This window comes from Ovis canadensis, chromosome 14, assembly GCF_042477335.2.
Source record: "Ovis canadensis isolate MfBH-ARS-UI-01 breed Bighorn chromosome 14, ARS-UI_OviCan_v2, whole genome shotgun sequence".
Taxonomy (NCBI): domain Eukaryota; kingdom Metazoa; phylum Chordata; class Mammalia; order Artiodactyla; family Bovidae; genus Ovis; species Ovis canadensis.
Window position 1 is genome coordinate 69847658 of NC_091258.1, and position 22046 is coordinate 69869703.

General features: G+C 45.7%; 1 protein-coding gene and 1 non-coding gene across 2 annotated transcripts; both read left to right on the forward strand.

Annotated features, from left to right (window-relative positions):
- The first annotated feature begins 15152 nt into the window (after positions 1 to 15152).
- GPR32 (G protein-coupled receptor 32) lies at positions 15153 to 18930 on the forward strand. The gene is given in 5 exon segments (XM_069552433.1): positions 15153 to 15172; positions 17966 to 18140; positions 18142 to 18813; positions 18815 to 18892; positions 18895 to 18930. Coding segments are annotated over 5 exon segments (981 nt in total).
- TRNAK-CUU (transfer RNA lysine (anticodon CUU)) lies at positions 17715 to 17787 on the forward strand. The gene has a single exon. It is a non-coding gene; the product is annotated as a tRNA-Lys (tRNA).
- Positions 18931 to 22046: the final 3116 nt, after the last annotated feature.

Genomic DNA, 22046 nt, shown 5'->3' on the forward strand with positions numbered 1-22046 from the left:
GCTCCAGTATTCTTGTCTGGGAAATCCCATGGACAGAGGAGCTTGGCAGGCTATAGTCCACGCGGTCATAAGAGAATTGGACGTGACTTAACCACTAAACAACATGTTTTAGAGTACAACATGATAAATATAATGAACACAGCTGTGTATTTTATATGAAAGTTGTTAAAAGAGTAAATCCTCAGAGTTCTCATCACAAGGGAATTTTTTTCTGTTTCTTTAATTTTCTATCTATACGGGATGATGGGTGTTCACTACACTTATTGTGGTAGTCATTTCATGATGTATATAACTCAAATCATTACCCTGTGCACCTTAAACTTATGCAGTACTGTATGTCAATTATATCTCAGTAAAACCTGAAGACAAAAGTTTAAATACCCTTGGAAAATTTTTTACGGTGGTATTTTCTTCTTACTAATTCAGTTCAGTTCAGTTCAGTTCAGTCGCTCAGTCGTGTCCGACTCTTTGCGACCCCATGAACTGCAGCACGCCAGGCCTCCCTGTCCATCACCAAATCCAGTAGTTTTTATATATTCTGCATACTAATCCTTTGCCAGTTTTGCAATGCAGGACCTCCCTAGTGGCTCAGATGGTGAAGAATCTGCCTACAATGCAGGAGGCCCCTGTTTGATATCTGGGTTGGGAAGATCCCCTGGAGAAGGGAACGACTTCCCACTCCAGAATTCTGTGGACGGAGAAGCCTGGCGGGCTATAGTCCATGGGGTTGTAAAGACTGGGACACGACGGAACAACAGTTTCATTTTCCTGTGGATGCATATATTTAGGGAAAAAAAGAATGTATGCTAAGAATGGGAAATTTTATTATATGTAAATTAAGCCTCAATGGAATTGATTTTTTTTGACTGACCGACAAAGTTTCATGTGTTTTGTTGTTGGCTGGGCTTATCCCAATTTAACATTTCTCTTTGCTGAAAGGCAATTGATTTTTTAAACTATTGGATCTTCCCAAGGCTAATGTCTTGACAGAGCAACTTTCACTTTGCATTGCAGATCTGTGACTTGCACTTTTTATTTCTTGATGGTGTTGTCTGTTGATTAGAAATTCTTAAACTTAGTGCAGTCAAATTTCCAAGTGTTTTTGCTTGGTACTTGGGAGGTTCATTTAAAAAAATCCTTCCCTGTCCCCAGGTGACACAGTGTTAATACAAAAATGTCAAAAAAAGCATGAATAAGGGAAACATATTTCTACAGGTGGAGATAAAGCACTTGATAAAAACTTTATTCAAGAAAAAAAAGAAAAAACACTTTATTTAATAGATATATTTTTCTGCAGTAGGTTAAACATCTAACTCAAATAGTGGGAAAATAAGTAGCCATGAATCAAAACCACAGAAACAGGCAAAAAAAGAAATGATTTTTAAAATATGGGCAAAAATTAGCCTATTATACAGAGTGAAGTAAGTCATGAAGAAAAACAACAATACAGTATATTAACGCATGTATATGGAATTTAGAAAGATGGTAACAATGACCCTATATGTGAGACGGCAAAAGAGACACAGATATAAGGAACAGACTTTTGGACTCTATGGGAGAAGGCGAGAGTGGGATGATTTGAGAGAATAGCGCTGAAACATGTATATTATCATATGTGAAGCAGATCGCCAGTCCAGGTTTGATGCATGAGGCAGGGCGCTCAGGGCTGGTGCACTGGGACGACCCTGAGGGATGGGATGGGGAGGGAGGCCGGAGGGAGGGTCAGGACGGGGAACACATGTACACCCATGGCAGATTCATGTCAATGTATGGCAAAAACCACTACAATATTGTAAAGTAATTAGCCTCCAATTAAAATAAATAAATTAAAAAACATTTGAAAATGCAAAAAAAGAAAGAAAGAAACAAAAAAAAATGGGCAAAAATCAATGAAATGAATAAGGGAAGAAAAGAAGATGAACAAAACCAAAAACTAGATTAATTTTTGAAAAAGGTACTAAGATAAATTGACTTTTGGCGAAGCCAAATAGGAATTAAAAAATAGGCTAAGACTTCCCTGGCGGTCCAGTGGTTAAGAATCCACCTGCCGATGCAGGGGGCACAGGTTCGATCCCTGGTGCAGGGATCCCGGGTCCTGCAACTAGTGAAGCCCACGCCCCCAGAGCCTGCGCTCCGCACGAGGAGAAGCCTCCGCACGAGGAGAAGCCTCCGCAACGAGGAGAAGCCTCCGCAACGAGGAGAAGCCTCCGCAACGAGGAGACTGCAGACCGCAGCAGGAGCGGCCACCACGCGCCACAGCCAGACGCAGCCCGCAGCAGCAACAAAGACCCGGCTCGGCCGAAAATAAAGTCATAAACAGACTTAAAAATAGGAGGCAGGCTGCAGATAGAACACAGACTGTCAGAGTGAATAACACGGGCCAGGGCCGAGATACAAAAAGGTACAAAATAGTGATTATGACTAACTGTCAGTAAAGGAAAAATATAACATGCTAAAAATTACACAAAATAAAGAACTTGAATAAACCAATAAGTAATGAAGTATATGACTTTATATTCAAATAGAAAAAAAGAAAGTAGAGGTGTAAAGACTAAAAGGGAATAGAGAAAGCTGTCATTATTTGAACATGATATAATTATATACCCAGTAAGACCAATGGAATGAGCAAACTGTGAGAACAAATAAGAGATATCGCAAAATCTCCAGTTACAAGGTTAACCCACAAAAATAAATTCCTTTGGTTTACACCAACAATAAACAAACATACAATGTAAAGATACCATTCACCGTCCAAATGAAATCTAGAAGCCACATAGGAACTAACAAATAAGAAGGAAAAAGATTCTCTGGAGACAACTAAAGGGCCCCAACATGAATTGAATAAAAGCAAAGACATGCTATGCTCTTGGTTGAAGTGATTAAATGTTATATTGATGTCAATATCTCACAAATAATTTATAGGTTTAACACAATTGCAAGCAAATTTCTACTCGGATTATTTTAACAGCTAAAGATCCTGATGCTGGGAAAGATTGAAAGCCGAAGGAGAAGGGGGTGGTAGAGGATGAGATGGTTAAACAGCATCATTGGCTCAGTGGACATGAATCTGAGCAAGCTGCAGGAGATAGTGAAGGACAGGGAAGCCTGTTCCACCCACAGTCCATGGGGTGGCAAAGGGTGGGACATGACTTAGCGACTGAACAACAAAACTGAGATTCACATATACAATTCACACAATGTAAGTGTACAATTCGATGGCTCTTAGTATACTGAGATATGTCCAACCATCAATCACCATAGTGAACTAGAAGATTTTTCACCATCCCGAAAAGAAGCCCTATACCATTCAGCAGTCACCTCCCTATCTCCTTGTCTTCTCCCAGCCCTAGGAAACCACTAACCTATTTTCTATCTCTGTAGATTTGCATTTGGGGATATTTCCATATATATGAGTGGAATCATATAACTATGTGGTCGTTTGTGACTGGCTTCTTTCACTTAGCGTAATGTTTTCAAGGTTCATCCAGGTAGAGGTGTGTATCGGTACCTCATTCTTTTTTATGCTGAATGACATTTGATCGTATGTACATATCACGTTTTGTTTATTCATTCATCATTTGATGGACCTTTAAATTGCTTCCCTTTCTTGGGCTGTTATGAATTACACTGCTATAACAAGTCTATAAGATCTGTGAACATTTGCGTTCATGTCTCTCGGATCTATGCCTATTGTTCTGAGTTTCGAAGTCGAGTTCAACTTTTGTGGGACACCCTGGATCATAGCCCATCAGGCTCCTCTGTCCATGGGCTTTCCCAGGCAAGAACACTGGAGTGGGTTGCCATTCCCTTCTCTAGGGGATCTTCCCAACCCAGGGATTGAAACTGTCTCTGCTGTATTGGCAGGCGGATTCTTTACCACTGGCGCCACTCAGGTTCTCAGGATCTGTACCTGGGAGGGGAATTTCTGGATCATGTGGTCCCTCTATGTTTAACTGTCTGAGGAACTGCAAAACTGCTTTCTACAGTGGCCACACCACTTTACAGTTTACACTCCAACCATCGGTGTATGAATGTTTCAGTATTTCCATAACCCTGCTGACACTTGCTACTAACTGACCTTTTCTTCTAGCCATCCTAATGGTATGAAGTGATTTCCCCATTGTGGTTTTGATTTGCATTTATCTAATGAATAATGATGTTACCTGATGGCTCAGGGGTAAAGAATCCCCCTGCAATGCAGGAGATTCAATCCCTGGAGAAGATCCCCTGGGGAAGAAATTGGCAACCCACTCTAGTATTCTTGCCTGGGAAATCCCATGGGCAGAGGAAACTGGCAGGCTACAGTCCATGGAGTCACAAAAGGGTGGGACATGACTTAGTGACTAAACACCGACACCAGTGATGTTAATATTTTCATGTACTTTTGGACCTAAGTATATCTACTTTTGGAGATGTCTTTCAGGTTCTTTTCCCCTTAAAAAAAAAAATGGGCTGTTACAGATAAACAATGAAGTCCTACTGTATAGCATAGGGAACTACCTTCAATCTTCTGAGATAAATCATAATGGAAAAGAATATGTTTAAAAAGGAATGCTTATATGTGTATAACTGAGTCACTTTGTTGTACAGCGGAAATTAGCACAACAGTGTAAATCAGCTATACTAGAGTAAAAAAAAATTTTTTTAATTAGGCCACTTGTCTTTTTGTTATTGAATTGTAAGAATTTTTTATGTCTTCTTATTCTTTTTTTTTCACTTCTTGCCTTGGGGCTTACCATATACATTTAAATTGATCAGCGGCAGGTTCGGATTTATACCAGGTTAATTTCAGGGAGATATAGAATTGTCACCCCTATATAGCTCTATTTCCTCATTTTCTCTTTCTGTGAAATTACTCTTCTACATATTAATGCTACAAACCAAACAGTACATTGTTATTAATATTTTACAGTCTGTGATCATTTCCTCAGTCCAATATCGCTTTTTCCCCACTTGCCTCCTTTGGTTTTTATAGGCAGGTATGGGTTTCCCATGGGGCTCCACTGGTAAAGAATTCGCCTGCAATGTGGGAGACCTGGGTTGATCACTGGGTTGGGAAGATCCCCTGGAGAAGGAAAAGGCTACCCACTGTAGTATTACCCACTCCAGTGTTCTGGCCTAGAGAATTCCATGGACTAGTCCATGGGGTCGCAAAGAGTCAGACATGACTGAGCGACTTTCACTTCGCTTCACTTCATACTGCTTTTCTATATGTGATAAGCCAACAATACATTAGATATGTACCACTTTATATAATTGTTTTTAAGTGAGTTGAGAGAATACAGGAGAAAAACTAGGCATTTGTACTATCTTCTATAATTACGTAATTGGTGGTGATGGTTGAATCGCTGAGTTGTGTCCAACTCTTTCCATTCTCTTCTCCTCCTGGCCTGTGTAATAGTGTCTATAACGCCAAGGACTGTTATGACATCTACTAGAGACCTTCTATATTTGGGTTCAGTATTTTAAAGTTCTACTCACTTATTTTTGGCTGTGCTGGGCCTTTGTTGCTGCTTGGGCTTTCTCTAGTTGCAGCGAGTGGGGGCTACTTCCACTGCACAGGCACGGTTCTAGGGTGCACGGGTTTAGTTGTCCCGTGCTGTGTGGAATCTTTCCAGACCAAGAATCGAACCCGTGTCCCCCCCTGCATTGGCAGGCAGATTCTTAACCACTGGCCCCCAAGGAAGTCCTTGGTTCAATATCTAAAAACTTAATGTATCTAGAAGATAAGACTTGCCTATTCATCAGGTCAATTCATTTTGCTTTCTTGGGTTTCAAAATACTTAAAAGTATAAAAAGGGTGCAAGGGATTTCGGGGGTGATGGAACCATTCTGCGTCTTGGCTGGGCTGGTGGTTACACAGCGTATGCATTTGTCAAAACCCTAGAACGGAATCTAAAAGCGTGGATTGTACTGTATGCAAATAATGCTTTTGTGATAAAAATACTTACAGTAGATTTTTTCCTTTTCCCCCCGTCGTATTAGGGATACAGATTTGACAACCTTAAATTTAAAAGCTCTGTGTATAAAAAACAGCTCACATTAAAGTTAAAAGAGAAGAAACAGACTTGAAAAAAAATTGTACAGAAATAATATGTGACAGAAATAACGTTAATAATCTTATCATATAAAGTGACAGAAAAAGGGAACACAACAGTTAGAATCCAGGATGCAAGTGGGCAAAATACGTAAAGAGACAGTTCCCCAAAGAGAGACTATAGGGAGTAAACCAGCCTTACAGGAAGATAGTGTATCACACAAGAAATCAAAAAATTCCGGGGACTTCCCTGGTGGTCCAGTGGTTAAGAATCCACCTGCCAATGCAGGGGACACGGGTTCGATCCCTGGTCCAGGAGGATCCCACGGGCCATGAAGCAACTGATCACGTGCACCACAACTGCTTAACCCTTAAGCCCTAGAGCCTGTGCTCCGCAGCAAGGGAAGCCACTGCAAAGAGAAGCCCGCTCACCGCAATTAGAGAGAGCCAGCTTGCAGAAACGAAGACCCAGCACAACCAGAAACAAATGAATAATTAATTTAAAGCAAATAAATAACTTTAAAAATTCCAATAAGTCAATACCCAGGGAAAAAGGTTTTTTAAAAATAATTTTATTTATTTTTTCCTGTGCTGGGTCTTAGTTGCTGGGAGGGCTTCTCTCTAGTCAAAGTTAGAGGGATCCTCATTGACCAGGGATCAAACCCACTTCTGCATTGGCAGGTGGATTCTTAACCACTGAGCCACCAGGGAAGCAAGCCCTCAGGGGAAATTTTTACACTAGAAGACCCAGAGCTGGTAGGAGAGGCCTGCTCTGTTGTACATCCATCCTTGTGGAAAACAAAGGTGAGGTCTTTTCTTCTTTGCGGGCAATCTGGCTTCCCTAATAGCTCAGTTGGTAAAGAATCTGCCTGCAAGGCAGGAGACCCTGGTTCAATTCCTGGGTTGGGAAGATCCCCTGGAGAAGGGATAGGCCACCCACTCCAGTATTGTTGGTCTTCCCTTGTGGCTCAGCTGGTAAAGAATCCGCCTGCAATGTGGGAGACCTGGATTCTATCCCTGGGTTGGGAAGATCCCCTGGAGAAGGGAAAGGCCACCCACTAAAGAGTCAGACACGAATGAGCCTCTTTCACTTTCTGGGAATCCAAAGAAATAACCCTAAATATGGAGGAAAAAGCTTTATCCCCAAAGAGGCTGTTTGCAGCACTCTCTGTAAGAGCAAAACTCGTGGTGGGGAAAAAAAAAGTTTGTTCGGGTGTTCCCTGGAAGTCCAGTGGTTAGGACTGCTGAGGGCTTGATCCCTGGTTGAGGAACTAAGATCCCACAAGCCGGCCAAGAAAAACAAACCACGGTGTGGCTGTGATGGTGGTGTAGGGGCTGGGACAGGGAGAAAAACTTGAATTTGTGCCGGGATGGAACTGTGTGAGAATGTCACCATCACTGCATGGGACAGTCTGATTTTTTTTTTTTTAAAGGTTGAAGCATCTATAGCAGTGGGGGAAATACTTCTGGAAATCAATTATGTAGAACAAAGCTACCCACTTGAATATATTATACAGGATTTCACCACTGCAGGAAGCAGCCCCTGAATCCAGGGAGAGAGCAACCTGGTGAGAACAATTAGCATCTTACCAGCTGCCTGCAGCGCTCCCCTTTGGGAAAAGGAATTGGCTTTGATAAAGCAGAACATCAGAAAGGTATCGTATTTGATCTATTCTAAGAATTACACTGCCTCACATCTTGACCCGTCTGAAACCGGGAGGCATCTTCCAACGACCGGCACCGCAGGATCGCTCCTGGCAAGGCACGAACTCCTGCAGAAGGGCTGTCTGAAGCCTGGAAGAAAGTCCTGCAGGGCAACTCTGAGCCCCCGGGACCCAGCTGGGTGTGCGTGGGGGGATCAGTCATGAACAAGTCGTGTTTGGAAATGCCCTGGAAATAGAAATCAGTAATGGGCCAGCGTACGTAATTGCAAAGCTGCCTCAAGAGCCCGGTAGCAAAGGGTTTTTTTAGTTTTCCCAGGTCATCTTTAAAGAAACACTGCCTCACCAAATCTAGACAGAGGATGGTGGTGTTTATAATGTATGGACATTACTGACTCTGGTGATCCATGAGTTGTTCAGTCGCTCAGTTGTGTCCGACTCTTTGTGACCCCATGGACTGCAGCACACCAGCCTTTCCTGTCCCTCACTATCTCCTGGAGTTTACTCAAACTCATGTCCATTAAGTCAATGATGCCATCCAACCATCTCATCCTCTGTCATTCCCTTCTCCTCTTGCCCTCAATTCTTTTCAGCATCAGGGTCTTTTTCAATGAATCAGCTCTTCGCATCGGAAGAATTGAGTCCCCTCAAAAAAATGTTAGAATATTTAGGACACAACTGGAAATGTGAACACTGACAGAACTTATTTTGTATATATTAAGGAAGTTTTTCGTTACTTTTTAGGTGTGATGGTGCTATTACATATTTTTAAAGGTGCTCTTCCTTTGAGAGACGTAAGTTGGAATTTTGGTAATAAAATGGTATATCTGGAATTTGCTTCCAAATAATCCAGTTGGAGAAGAATGGACAGGAATACGGATGAAATGAGATCGCTGAGGCTGAGTGATCAGCACACGCGAGGGTCATTACACTGTTTTCACTACTTTTAATGTGTCTGAAAATTTTCAAACAACAAAAGAAGCACTTGATCAGGACGAAATTCTACAAACACTTAATTTCTCTTATATTTTCCTCTGTGCAAGCGTGAAATTCATCTAGAAGAGATCTTTCAATAAATATAAAGTAACATTCTGAGTTTGGGCTTCCCTGGCGGTGTAGGTATAGGTGTAGGTGGAGCAGGAAATGGCAGCCCACTCCAGTGTTCTTGCCTGGAGACTCCCAGGGATGGGGGAGCCTCATGGGCTGCCGTCTCTGGGGTTGCACAGAGTTGGACACCACTGAAGCGACTTAGCAGCAGCAGCAGCAGCAGGTGGTGGTAAGAAGCATTGTGCTTGTTGTTTTACAGGCTATGTCTTTTCATGCTTCATGGAGCCCAACTGACTGTAATTGTAACTGAGACATTTGCTCAGTCATGTCCAGTTCTTTACAACCCCATGGACTGTAGCCCACCAGGCTCCTCTCTCCATGGGATTCTCCAAGCAAGAATACTGGAGTGGGTTGCCATTTCCTACTCCAGGGGGTCTTCCCGACCCAGGGATCGAACCCACATCTCTTACACCTCCTGCATTGGCAGGCAGGTTCTTTACTGCTAGCACCACCTGGACTGCTCAAAAAGGATCGAACCTGGACCATGGGTTCTTAGTACCTAGCTCTAACCAACTGAGTTAGCTGGCCAGTTGGTAAAATGGTATAGCCTTTAAAAAAAAATGGTATATATTCAGTTCAGTTCAGTTCAGTTCAGTCTCTCAGTCGTGTCCGACTCTTTGCGACCCCATGAATCGCAGCACGCCAGGCCTCCCTGTCCATCACCTAGTCCTGGAGTTCACTCAGACTCATGCCCATCGAGTCCGTGATGCCATCCAGCCATCTCATCCTGGGTCGTCCCCTTCTCCTGCCCCTAATCTCTCCCAGCATCAGAGTCTTTTCCAATGAGTCAACTCTTCGCATGAGGTGTCCAAAGTACTGGAGCTTCAGCTTTAGCATCATTCCTTCCAAAGAAATCCCAGGGCTGATCTCCTTCAGAATGGACTGGTTGGATCTTCTTGCAGTCCAAGGGAACTTCAAGAGTCTTCTCCAACACCACTGTTCAAACGCATCAATTCTTCGGTGCTCAGCCTTCTTCACAGTCCAACTCTCACATCCATACATGACCACAGGGAAAACCATAGCCTTGACTAGGCGGACCTTAGTTGGCAAAGTAATGTCTCTGCTTTTGAATATACTATCTAGGTTGGTCATAACTTTTCTTCCAAGGAGTAAGCATCTTTTAATTTCTTGGCTGCAGTCACCATCTACAGTGATTTTGGAGACCAAAACAATAAAGTCTGACACTGTTTCTACTGTTTCCCCATCTATTTCCCATGAAGTGATGGGACCAGATGCCATGATCTTCATTTTCTGAATGTTGAGCTTTAAGCCAACTTTTTCACTCTCCTCTTTCACTTTCATCAAGAGGCTTTTTAGCTCCTCTTCACTTTCTGCCATAAGGGTGGTGTCATCTGCATATCTGAGGTTATTGATATTTCTCCCGGCAATCTTGATTCCAGCTTGTGTTTCTTCCAGTCCAGCGTTTCTCATGATGTACTCTGCATAGAAGTTAAATAGGCAGGGTGACAATATACAGCCTTGACGTACTCCTTTTCCTATTTGGAACCAGTCTGTTGTTCCATGTCCAGTTCTAACTGTTGCTTCCTGACCTGCATACTTAGAACGGCTGAAATGCAGCTGATGAAATGTTCTGCAGAAGACACACTCATGTTAATCATGACAGCTGACAAGGTTTGAGCACTTTCTGTGTGCCAGACACTGTTCTAGCGCTCTGCAGGCAATAATTAATTTCACGGTCACGACAGCCCCGGGAAGCACAGAGAGAGGGGAAAGCAGATACAGGACTGAGGGAGGGCCCTGCCTGCCAGAGGGAGTGACGAGCTTGTTAGGAGCGCAGTCACACGTGTACTTTCTAGGCACTGTCTTTGCAACTACCCAGGTCCTCCACGACCTGTGTCTGTGGTCACCACAAGTTCACGGGCGCCAGCATCATCTGGGGGGCGGGGGGAAGATATTAAATATTGAGCTTGGATATTAAGAGCCGAATTCAGAGCTTAGTCAGCTTGGGCTGCTGTACCACAATACCATAGTCGGGGGCTTATAAGCAATAGAAATGTATTTCTCACAGTTTCAGAGTCTGGAGAGTCTAAGATCAAGGTGCCAGCAGAGTCAGTGTCTGGTGAGCGCTTCCTCCTGCTTCTTCTCGCTGTGTCCCTCCTTGGTGAAAGGGGCCGGGGGTGGGGGTGGGGGTTGCTCCCTGTGCCCTCTATTATAAGGGCACTGATCCCACTCATGAGCATGCTACCTTCACGGCCTTATCATCTCCTAATACCATCACCTTGGGGGTTAGGATTTCAAGATAAGAATATTGCATGCTAAGTCACTTGAGTCGTGTCCGACTCTGTGTGACACTACAGACCAGAGCCCTCCAGGCTCCTCTGTCCCTGGGATTCTCCAGGCAAGGATACTAAAGTGGGCTGCCATGCCCTCCTCCAGGGGATCTTCCCAACCCAGGGATCCAACCCACATCTCTTATCTCTCCTACATTGGCAGGCAGGTCCTTTACCACTAGCACCACCTGGGAAGCCCTTATGAATATTGGGAGGACACAAATGTTCAGCCCACTGAAAGCCTAAAACTGAAAACAACTCAAACATCCACTAACAAGAGAATGCCTAAACACACTGTGCTATGTCCATATAGTGGCATGCTGCTGCTGGTGCTAAGTCGCTTCAGTCGTGGCCGACTCTGTGCGACCCCAGAGACGGCAGCCCACAAGGCTCCCCCGTCCCTGGGATACTCCAGGCAAGAACACTGGAGTGGGCTGCCATTTCCTTCTCCAATGCATGAAAGTGAAAAGTCAAAGTGAAATTGCTAAGTCATGTCCAACTCTTAGCGACCCCATGGACTGCAGCCTACCAGGTTCCTCCATCCATGGGATTTTCCAGGCGAGAGTACTGGAGTGGGGTGCCATTGTCGTCTTCACATAGCGGTATACTCCTCAGCAATGAAAAAGGAAGCATTTCCTGATACACAGCATGGATAAATCTCAAAACATTGTACTGAGTGAAAGAAACTGGCCATAAAGATAAAAGCATTGCCAGATAAAATATAAAATGTCCAGCTAAAGTTGAATTTCAGATGAACAACTTGTTAAAAAGCATGTCCCATGAAATCTTTAAATAAATAATTTTTACTTACCTGAAAATAAAATGTAACTAGGCATCCTGTATTTTCACCTGTTAAATCTGGAAACGCTAAAAGGATTGCATATTTATATGGAACTTAAAAAAGTTTTCTGATATAATCTATAATATTAGAAAATAGATTAGCGGCCATTTGGGGCCTGGGGGAACTTTGGGGAACAGAAATGTTCTAGATCTTAATTATAGTGCTGGTTACTTCTCTGGTGGCTCAGATGGTAAGAATCTGCCTGTTATGTGGGGAACATGGGTTCAGTCCCTGGGTCAGGAAGATTCTCTGGAGAAGGGCATGGCAACCCACACCAGTATCCTTGCCTGGAGACTCCCATGGACAGAGGAGCCTGGCTGGCTACTGCTCATCAGGTTGCAAAGAGTGGGACACAGTGGAATGACTAACAGTTTCTCTTTCACATGGATGCATGTCTTTAGAAAAAAAAATGAATATATGCTAAGAATGGGAAATTTTATTAGATATAAATTAAACCTCAATGGAATTTATTTTTTTGACAGACCGACAAGGTTTCGTGTGTTTTGTTGTTGGCTGGGCTTATCCCAGTTCAACGTTTCTCTCTGCTGAAAGGCAATTGATTTTTCAAACTATCGGACCTTCCTAGGGCTGACTTCTTGACTTTCTCCTGTGTGGATGAAAACATTTCACGCTTCGTATTCTAGTTGCTGGGAATCCCTTTTGTGTGTTTCTTCCCCAGATTTGTGTTTTCAGCTTTATAGGTCTGCTATTTTCTCTCACTTTCAACTAAGGCAATTTTGGTGCTTGGTTTTGGAAATTCCAGCTGTCCCAAACTGCTGATAAAAGAAACCTCAGCAAGATAAAAAAGAGAGAAGTCTCTGCTGTCCCCAGGGCCTTTGTACGTGCCATTTCCACTTTCTGGGACACTGCTCCCTTCCTCTATGGCTGTTGAAAACCTATCAGCCTTCAGATCTCACCCTGAGTATCACTTCCTCATCAGACCTCCAGCCCTGATACCATCTCCTTTGTTGCAACCCTCAGCAAGTGTTTCTTCAGGACGCTTAACCCCATCTGTAAACAGATGCGTTTGTTGTAGGTGTATTTTTTCACGTCTCTCTCCTTCTCAGTACTCAGAATTTCCTGGAGGCAGAATTTGTATATCTACCCCGTTCTCCCCAACATGCAGCCCAGTGCCTGGCGCATGGCAGGTGCTTAACACATAGTCAATGAAGTTTGAAAGAAAGGGGCTGTTCCCCATGTGTATCAGTTAGTTTTGCCGCCAAACAAACCACCCCAAAACTTAGAGGCTTAAAACAACAACCATGTCTCCTGCTCTTGATTCTGCGGGAAGTTCTGATGTGTTGGGCTTTGCTACAAAGCCCTACTGCCCCTAGGAACCTGGGGGAACTCCTCTTCGAGCTTTGGATTCTATGGACCACCAATCCCATGCATGGGAAAAAATTAATAGGGAGGACACGTATTTTTTGTGTTGGCTTATACAAAGCCAACTGTGGACAGTGACTGCAGCCATGAAATCAAAGATGCTTGCTCCTTGGAAGGAAAGCTAAGACAAACCTAGACAGTGTATTAAAAAGCAAAAATGTCTCTTTGCCAACAAAAGTCTGTATGGTCAAAGCTATGGCTTTTCCAGTAGTCATGGACAGATGTGAGATTTGGGCCTTAAAAGAAGCCTGAGCACCAAAGAACTGATGCTTTCAAACAGTTTGGTGGTGTTGGAGAAGACTCTTGAGAGTCCCTTGGACAATAAAGAGATCAGACCAGTCAACCCTAAAGGAAATCAACCCTGAATATTCATTAGAAGGACTGACGCTGAAGCTGTAGCTCCAGTACTTTGGCCACTCATTGGAAAAGACTCTGATGTTGGGAAAGATGGAAGAAAAGGAGAAGGGGGTGGCAGAGCGTGAGATAGTTAGATAGCATCACTGATTCAGTGGACATGAATTTGAGCAAACTCCAGGAGACAGTGAAGGACAGGGAAGCCTGGCGTGCTGCAGTCCATGGGATCACTAAGAGTTGGACACGACTGAGCGACTGAACAAGGAAAAATCTTACCCACCATTGCATCCACTATTATTTCCTAAGAGAAGGTCAACTGGAGCATCCCAAAGTAGGGATAGGCAGGCTGGGTTTTCTTCCTGAGGTGGGGTAGGACGCTGGGGTGTTAGAAAGGACACACGAGGGCGGCTGGAGTGGTGCAACAAAATGATCCGTCTGGAGCCTCTCTTCTCTTAGCCCCGCCAAGCTCCCAGCCTCCACAGTCTATCAGGACCCGCATCTACTGATGCTCCGTGGGCTCATGTTGATCTCTGGGGCCACCACGATTCTTGCTCAAGACTGTTTCTTGGATCGTATCTGCTCCAAACTCACTGACCATCTTCTGGCCATATGCCCCCTGACTCCAACACTTGCTCAAGGCTGGAGACTTCCCAGGACGGATGGAGGAGAGAGTGTTTCCTCAGCCTGACACCCCTGCCCTCGGATGCGGGAAATGGTCATGCTCATGGGGAACTAGTGTTTGGAGGGAAGAGCCTCAGGGAGCTCAGAGGGTGGGAGGTGTGACAGCGAGGACAGGGGAAGTGCGGCAGGGGGGGTTCAAGGAGGTGGCGGCAGAAGAGATGCAAAGCTCTGAAACACCTCCTCCAGGTGAAGAGCTTTCTCGTGCCTTTCATGTCGGCTCCACCAAGAAAGAGACATCTGTTTTCATCACTGCTGCTGCCCCGGTGCTTAGAGCATTTGACATACGCTGTGGGCTCAATGTGTATTTTTAGACTTTTAAATGAATGACTCCACCTTCCGGGGGACAAGGAGAGACTGTCCTCCTTAGACAATCAGTTTTCAATTATTTATTGAGTTCTTACTATGTGCTAGGGACTCGTGAATGAGTCACATACTAGCCGCGCCTTTATGGAGCTCAGAATCTTGTGGGGGAGACAGACGTGAATCAGAGAGTCCCACAAACTCAGGTCTAATTGCTGCCAGTCATTCGGCTGAGGGGGTAAAGAATCTGTCTGCAATGCAGGAGACACAGGAGACATGGGTTCGATCCCTGGGTCGGGAAGATCCCCTGGAGGAGGGCATGGCAACCCACTCCAGCATTCTTGCCTGGAGAATCCCCATGGACAGAGGAGCCTGGGGTGCTACTGTCCAGCTGCAGGGTGCGGGCTTCTCTTGTGACAGAGCATGGGCCGTAGGGTGTCAGAGCTTCAGTAGTTGCAGCTTGCGGGCTTTAGAGCCCAGGCTCAATACTGCGGCGAATGGGCTTAGTGGCTCTGAGGTGGGTGGGCTCTTCCAGGACTAGGGATCGAACTCGTGCCTCTTGCAGTGGCAGGCGGATTCTTCACCACTGAGCCACCAGGGAAGCCCCAAAGCACAGCTTTTGAGTTGGATTTTTTTTTTCCCTTTTCGGCTGCACCGCGTGGCATGTGGGATCTTAGTTTTCTGACCAGGGACTGAACGCACATCCCCTGCAGTGGAAGCGCCCCGAGTCTTAACCACTGGACCAAAGGGGAGGTCCTTGAGTTGGGCTTTTGAAGGATCATTCTGGCTTGTGTGACAAATGGCTTGCAGGGGACCAAAGTATAGGAGCAGAAAGATCGGTAGTAAGTGGGAGACACTGGGGCTCCACTCCCCTCCATTGGATGGAGGGGCTGGGGACACAGGAAGAAGTGTACAGACACAGAGGCGTTTTGGAGGGAAAATCAACCAGGCTTTGTGGTGAATTAGAGTTAGGGGAAGAGAGAAAGGTGTTCGAGGATTCTAAACCCCTTTCTCAGGTGAGCAAAACTGAGGCTCAGAGAAGGAAAGCTCTTTGCCCAAGATCACACAGCCAGCCTCTCAACTAGGATTTCGACTATGACTGTCCCGCGTCTAAGCTCACATGCTTTCTCCAACACCAGATGTCTGTTCTCTCTCTACACTAACCCTTGATGTTCACAGTCAGGCTCAAGGCCTCAAGAACAAGAACATTCAATTTGACTGATCCATGGTGATGTGTGGCAGAAACCAACACAACACTGTAATTATCCTTCAGTTAAAAATAAATAAAATTTAAAAAGCATTTTTAAAAAAGGAACACAAATTTTAATAATGCCCACATATCTCTAGCTGGAAACTCACTGCCAATATCTAACTACCTATTTGGGTGTCTAACAGGCAAACTCAGTGCATCCAACACTCAACTCCTGGTCTTGTCCTAAACTCGCACCACCCCCACCCCACCCCGACCTCAACAGCGTCTTCCCCATCAGTTACTGAAGCTCCAGATTCCAGCTGTTCAGCCGTCTTGTGGTCACCCCTGACTCTGTTCTTCCTCTCACTCTGCACACCCAGCCCACTGGCAAATCTGGTCAGCTCTGCCTTCAAGATACCACCAAGTTATGCTTCTCAATGCCACCTCTGATGGGGCATCCCTGGTGGCTCGGTGGTAAAGAATCGCCTGCAATGCAGGAGACGAAGAGACGCGGGTTCAATCCCTGGGTCAGGAAGATCCCCTGGAGTAGCCAATGGTGGCCCACTCCAGTATTCTTGACTGGAAAATTCCACGGACGGGAGAGCCTGGTGGGCTACAATCCATGGGGTAGCAGAGTTGAATGCAACTGAGCACGTGTGTGCACGCATGCACACACACACACACACACACACACACCCCTCCTATGACGTTTACACCATGATCACAGTCACCACCATCGCTCACCCCGATTTTTGCAGACACCTCCTCACTGGCCTCTTGCTTCCATCCTAGCCCCCTTCAGTCTAGTCTCAACTCAGAAGCTGCAGCGATTGTTAAAATCTAAGTGAGAACTGGTCCCTCCACTTGCCAAAAGTTTTCCTGTGGCTCCCACCTCATTCCCAGTAAAAGCTGGGGGAGTCCTCCCTGTGGCCCAGGATGCTGTGTGAACTGACCGCACCCCCTTTCTCGCCTCACTTCCAACCCCTCTCCCTTCGCTCACTGGCCTTCCCACAGCTCCTTGGACTCAGAAAGTGTGGTCCTACCTTAGGGTCTCCTCACAGCTGTTAAAGCTACCTGCAACACTCTTCCTCCAGATATGCACACGGCTTTCTTCCTCGCCTCCTTCAAACCGTTGCTCAAAACTCCAAACGCTAACCTCTGTGGTGGGCAAACGACTGAAATCTCTGTTTAGTTCTTGCAAATTCCAGCTCTTGCTCTTTCACCAGGCATCCTGGGGTCTCCCTCAAGCTTAAATAATTTAGTCAAACAAGGATTTGGATGGCGTCATATGCAGAGTTTGGACTTTACCTGCCCTGGGCCTCCCTTCCCTCCACAGTTACCTCTATTTTCACTTTCTGACTGGTCTGCCGGCTTACAACTCTCTCCTCTCATACCTGAAGCCAGCGAGGACACAGCAATTACAAAAGGTTCACACCCAAAATATGCAAAGTCACACTGGGGACCTCACCCAGTTCCCCTTATCAAGCGCTAGGCTCTCTTCCAGTTTATACTTGATTTTGATCAGTTTCCAATGTCTTCAAACAGTGGGCTGACGTTTTAGTGTTTTTGGCCAGAATGTTATAATTTTTTAATGTCAGACTGTCTGACGAAGCTACTCTGACATAACCGAAAGTCAGAGGCCACTCCTTTTTGTCTTTTGTGTTCCTTTTCCCACGGGGCTTGCAGTCTTGTAAAGTAGTACATCCGGATTTCTTTAGCCTATGCATCATGTTTCCATTCTGACACCCGCTTTAGGAGGTAAGTTCTATGACGGCCTGTTTTGTTATGTGATTCCAGCTCCAATTACCTAGCAGCATCAGAGTGACATGACAGGCAGTCAGTAAAATATATATTGAATTGGGGGACTTCCCGGGTAGCCCAGTGGATAAGACTCTGTACTCTTAATGCAGGGGGCCCAGGTTCGATCCCTGGTCAGGGAACTAGATCCCACATGCCACAGCTAAGACCTGGCACAGCCTAAAGAAACAAATAAAGTATTTTTTTAAAATATGTATTGAATCAGAGAGATGAATGGAGGGGTCTCCGAGGGGGCTCTGGGGCTCTGAAAAGCAGTGACAGGGAACTTGTAGCTCTGACGTGTGGTCCTTCGTCCTCTAGAAGGGTGAATCCTACCTCCGAGCCTGAGTGCCAGCCTGAGAGGATCCAGGGCCTCCACCAGCTGACCATCGCTGTGCGGTCTGTGTCCTTTGCGGGCGCCGTGGTGGCCAGCGGGCTGGTGCTCTGGATGACGGCTTCCCGAATGCCTCGCGCTGTCACCACCATCTGGTTCCTCCCATCTGGCCTTCGCAGACTTCACGGCCTCACTGCCGATCACCATATACAGCGTGGTCACTGGCCAGAGGCCCCTCACAGCTGCAGCCTGCAAGCTCTACACGGCCTTCTTGGCCATCCGCTTCTTCACCAGCATCTGGCTCCTGGTCCTCATCTCCCTGGACCGTTGCATCTCCGTTGTTCACCCGGTCTGGTCCCGAAGCCACCGCACCGTGCAGCGAGCAGCCTGGCTGGCTGTGTGTGTGTGGCTCCTGGCTCCTGTCACTTGCTCTCCAGACTTGATTTTCCGAGACGTTGAAAAACAGAAGGGATGTGAATACTGCAGCTTCAAGTTTGCCACAAGGACCAGGAATGACTCCAAGGCTGCGGAGGGGAGAGTCGTGGTGACCCTCATCCACATCCTGCTGGGCTTCTTGGCGCCCTTGGTGATCATCGGTACCTGCGCCCATCTCATCCGCACCCGGCTTCGGCAGGAAGGCTGTGCCCATGCCCGCCGGCTAAAGAGGCTGCTGCTCGTGCTGGTGAGCACCTTTTTCGCCTTCTGGTTCCCATTTAACACAGGGCTGGTGGCCCGACTGTGGCAATGGCAAGCCAGATACAAGTTGCGGCCCATCCTCTGAGCTACCTTCTCCCGTTTCAACAGCTGCCTCAACCCTTTCCTGTATGTCTTCATTGGGCAGAGATTTCCAAGAGAAGTTTTTCCAGTCTTTACCTTCTGTCTCGGCCCGGGCATTTGGCGAGGAGGGATTTTTCAATCAGCCTGTCCCCAAGGTGAAGCCCCCAGGGGATGATGGAAACCTTCAGATACAAGCTGGAAGCCCTCCTGCTTAGTTTGCAGCCCCTTCCCCAGGCTGACTTCCGAGACTCTGCCAAATCCTGCCTCTTCTTTCAGGAAGTCTTCCCGGCAATCTCTTATCTAAATCTCTCCATTAGAAACATCTAGTTTCCCCCCCCACCCCCACCCAGTATCTATTTCACCTTCCTTTATAGTGAGACTCCTACTTGTTTCAGGCTAATCACAAGGTTAGTCAAGGAAAAAAAGGCTTCATTCCCCAGGGTCCCTTGCAACTAGAGATGACCCTGTGACTACTTCCTGCCAATAGCATGTGAGTGAAAGTAATCAATGTCACTTCCTTGAAGTGCCCTTAATGGAAGGTGCCTGCCCTCCATTCCTCCATTTCACCCTTTCCATTGTGTAGAATGAAAGTGTGTCAGTTAGCTCTGCAGTGTAAAAAACATCTCCAAATCTAGAGGCTTGAAATAATAACCTTTTGTGATTTCTTTGCATCATCCCCTTGGGCAGGGCTCAGCTGAGCAGTTTTCTGTTTTGGCTGGGCTTCCTCAGACATTTGTGGTCAGCTATGGATGTGAGAGTTGGATCATAAAGAAGGCTGAGTGTCATAGAATTGATGCTTTCAAGCTGTGGTGCTGGAGAAGCCTCTTGAGAGTTCCTTGGACTTCAAGGCAATCAAACCAGTTATTCCTAAAGGAAATCAAGCCTGAATATTCATTGGAAGGACTGATGCTGAAACTGAAGCTCCAATACTTTGGCCACATGATGTGAAGAGTCGAGTCATTAGAAGACCCTGATCCTGGGAAAGACTGAAGGCAGGAGGAGAAGCAGACGACAGAGGATGAGATGGTTGGATGGCACCACCAACTCAATGGAGAGGAGTCTGAGCAAACTCTGGGAGATAGTGAAGGACAGAGAAATCTGGTGTGCTGCAGTCCATGGGGTTGCAAAGAGTTGGACACAACTGAGTTACTGAACAACAACAAATGCGTTAGCTAAGTGAGTGTTTCTGGGAGAGTGGCTGGCCTTCAGCTAGGATGGTGGAGTTGCTCAAGCCATGTGTTAATATTTCTCATCGTCCTGCAGGCTGACTGGGGTTTTTTTTTTTTCCACATGGTGGCTGGGAAGGGTTGCAAGAGTAAGAGGGGAAGTCTAAGATCTACACTTGACACTTTGCTCAGTGTGACTAGCTTCAAGGGGTGGGAAAAGACAGTCCATCTCACAGCGGGAAAATCTGCAAAGTGACATCGTAAAGGAGCATAGATACAGAAGAACATGCAGAACCGGGGCCATTTTTGCAATCTGCCGTGGAATCCGTGCTGGTGAACTGTATGGAAAGTGACATGTTCCCTTACTGGCCCTGGAATACTTAACATCCATGCCTTGAAGAGAGAGATTTCCATTTCTAGCTCATTGAAGCAGTTGTTGTTTTGTGTGTCTGTTACAGCTGCTGAATCTATTCCTTAACTATTATGCTGCCAACCTCTGAACTTGTGTGAGCGACATAATAAATCTCCTTACTGTCAAAGCCCTTTGGAGTCAGGTTTTCTGTTACTGGAATCCAATAGCAACCTATTGATACATATAATAAATACTCCTTTCTGGGAACAGAAATCCTAGTGGTTGATCACAGGGGACCATTCCCTTGCTTCTAGGTAGAGGCGAAAAAATTTTTTTTCCCCGCTCAAATCAAAAGTGAGCATCCTCCTTATTTGTAATCAGAAGCACAAGCTCTGGTCCTGCTGTGACGAGCCCTGAGAACTCCCCACCCGGAGCCTCAGTTCTCTCAACTCCGTGAAATGAGACCAAATGCTTTCCTGTTTCACAGATAGGGAGAGGATGAAATGATACAATGTCTGAGCATCAGGAAGGATAGAAGCAGCTTAAAAATAAGTTGGGAAATCAGTTTATCAAAAAAAATAAAACTTTAAGATAATGTGGGCACATAGTAAAAAAAAAAAAAAGAAAGAAAATGAGCGGCTTCCCTGGTGGTCTGGTGGTTAAGGATTTGCCTGCCAATGCAGGGGATGGGGGTTCGATCCTTGGTGCTGGAAGATCCCACGTGCCCCAGAGCAACTAATCCTGTGCGCCACTATTACTGAGCCTGTGCTCTAGAGCCCGGGAGCTGCAAATACTGAGTCCACCTGCTGCAACTACTGAAATTCTCGCACCTAGAGCCCACGCTCTGCAACAAGACAAGCACCGCAATGAGAAGCCCCCTCACAGTCGCAAAGAGCAAGCCCCGCTGACCGCAACTAGAGAAAGCCTGCAGACAGCGATGGAGACCCAGCACAGCCAAAAATAAATACATGAACCTTTAAAAAAAAAAAGATGAAGAAAATTATTCTCCCCTTCCTTCCAGATCCTCCATTCCCTCTTCTTTTCACTAGAGACTATTGTCAGTTTCTTGTGTATCCTTCCAGATATCCTAGGTAAGCCTGCATAAGCATTTTTAAACAGAGCATGTGTATACGTTATCTTACATTGTGGGCGTGCATGCGTTTCATTAAAAGTGTATCTTGGAAATGCTTGGATGTAAATACAGGAGGTCTGACGTTATTTTTCAGCGCTGATGGGCAAGTGTTTCCTGGTCTGGATATACTGTGACCACAGGTATTTCATCAACCCACTACTGATGAGCATTTAGGTTGCTTTGAGAATGCTTCAGTGATATCTAGGAAACTTTAAATTATTCCATGTTATCCACATTTTGAACAACATAGAAACCAGAGTGGGAGAACTGATATATCATGAACTGAACATCCATGCATGAGTTTGGGTGGACTCCGGGAGCTGGTGATAGACAGGGAGTGCTGCGATTCATGGGGTCGCAAAGAGTCGGACGTGACTGAGCGACTGAACTGAACGGAACATCCATGCAATGTTGCATTATGGAATTGCACCGTCAGCAGCCCCAGCATCCCTCTTCCTCTCCCTCCCAACCACTTCTCCATCTCCTTCAGAGATAACCTCTATCCTAACTTTTAAAAGAAATCTTAAAAAAAAATTTTTTTTTTTTTTTTGGCCGCACCATGCAGTGTGTGGGATCTTAGTTCCCTGACTGGGGATTGAACCTATGCCCCCTGCCTTGGAAACTTGGAGTCTTAACCACTG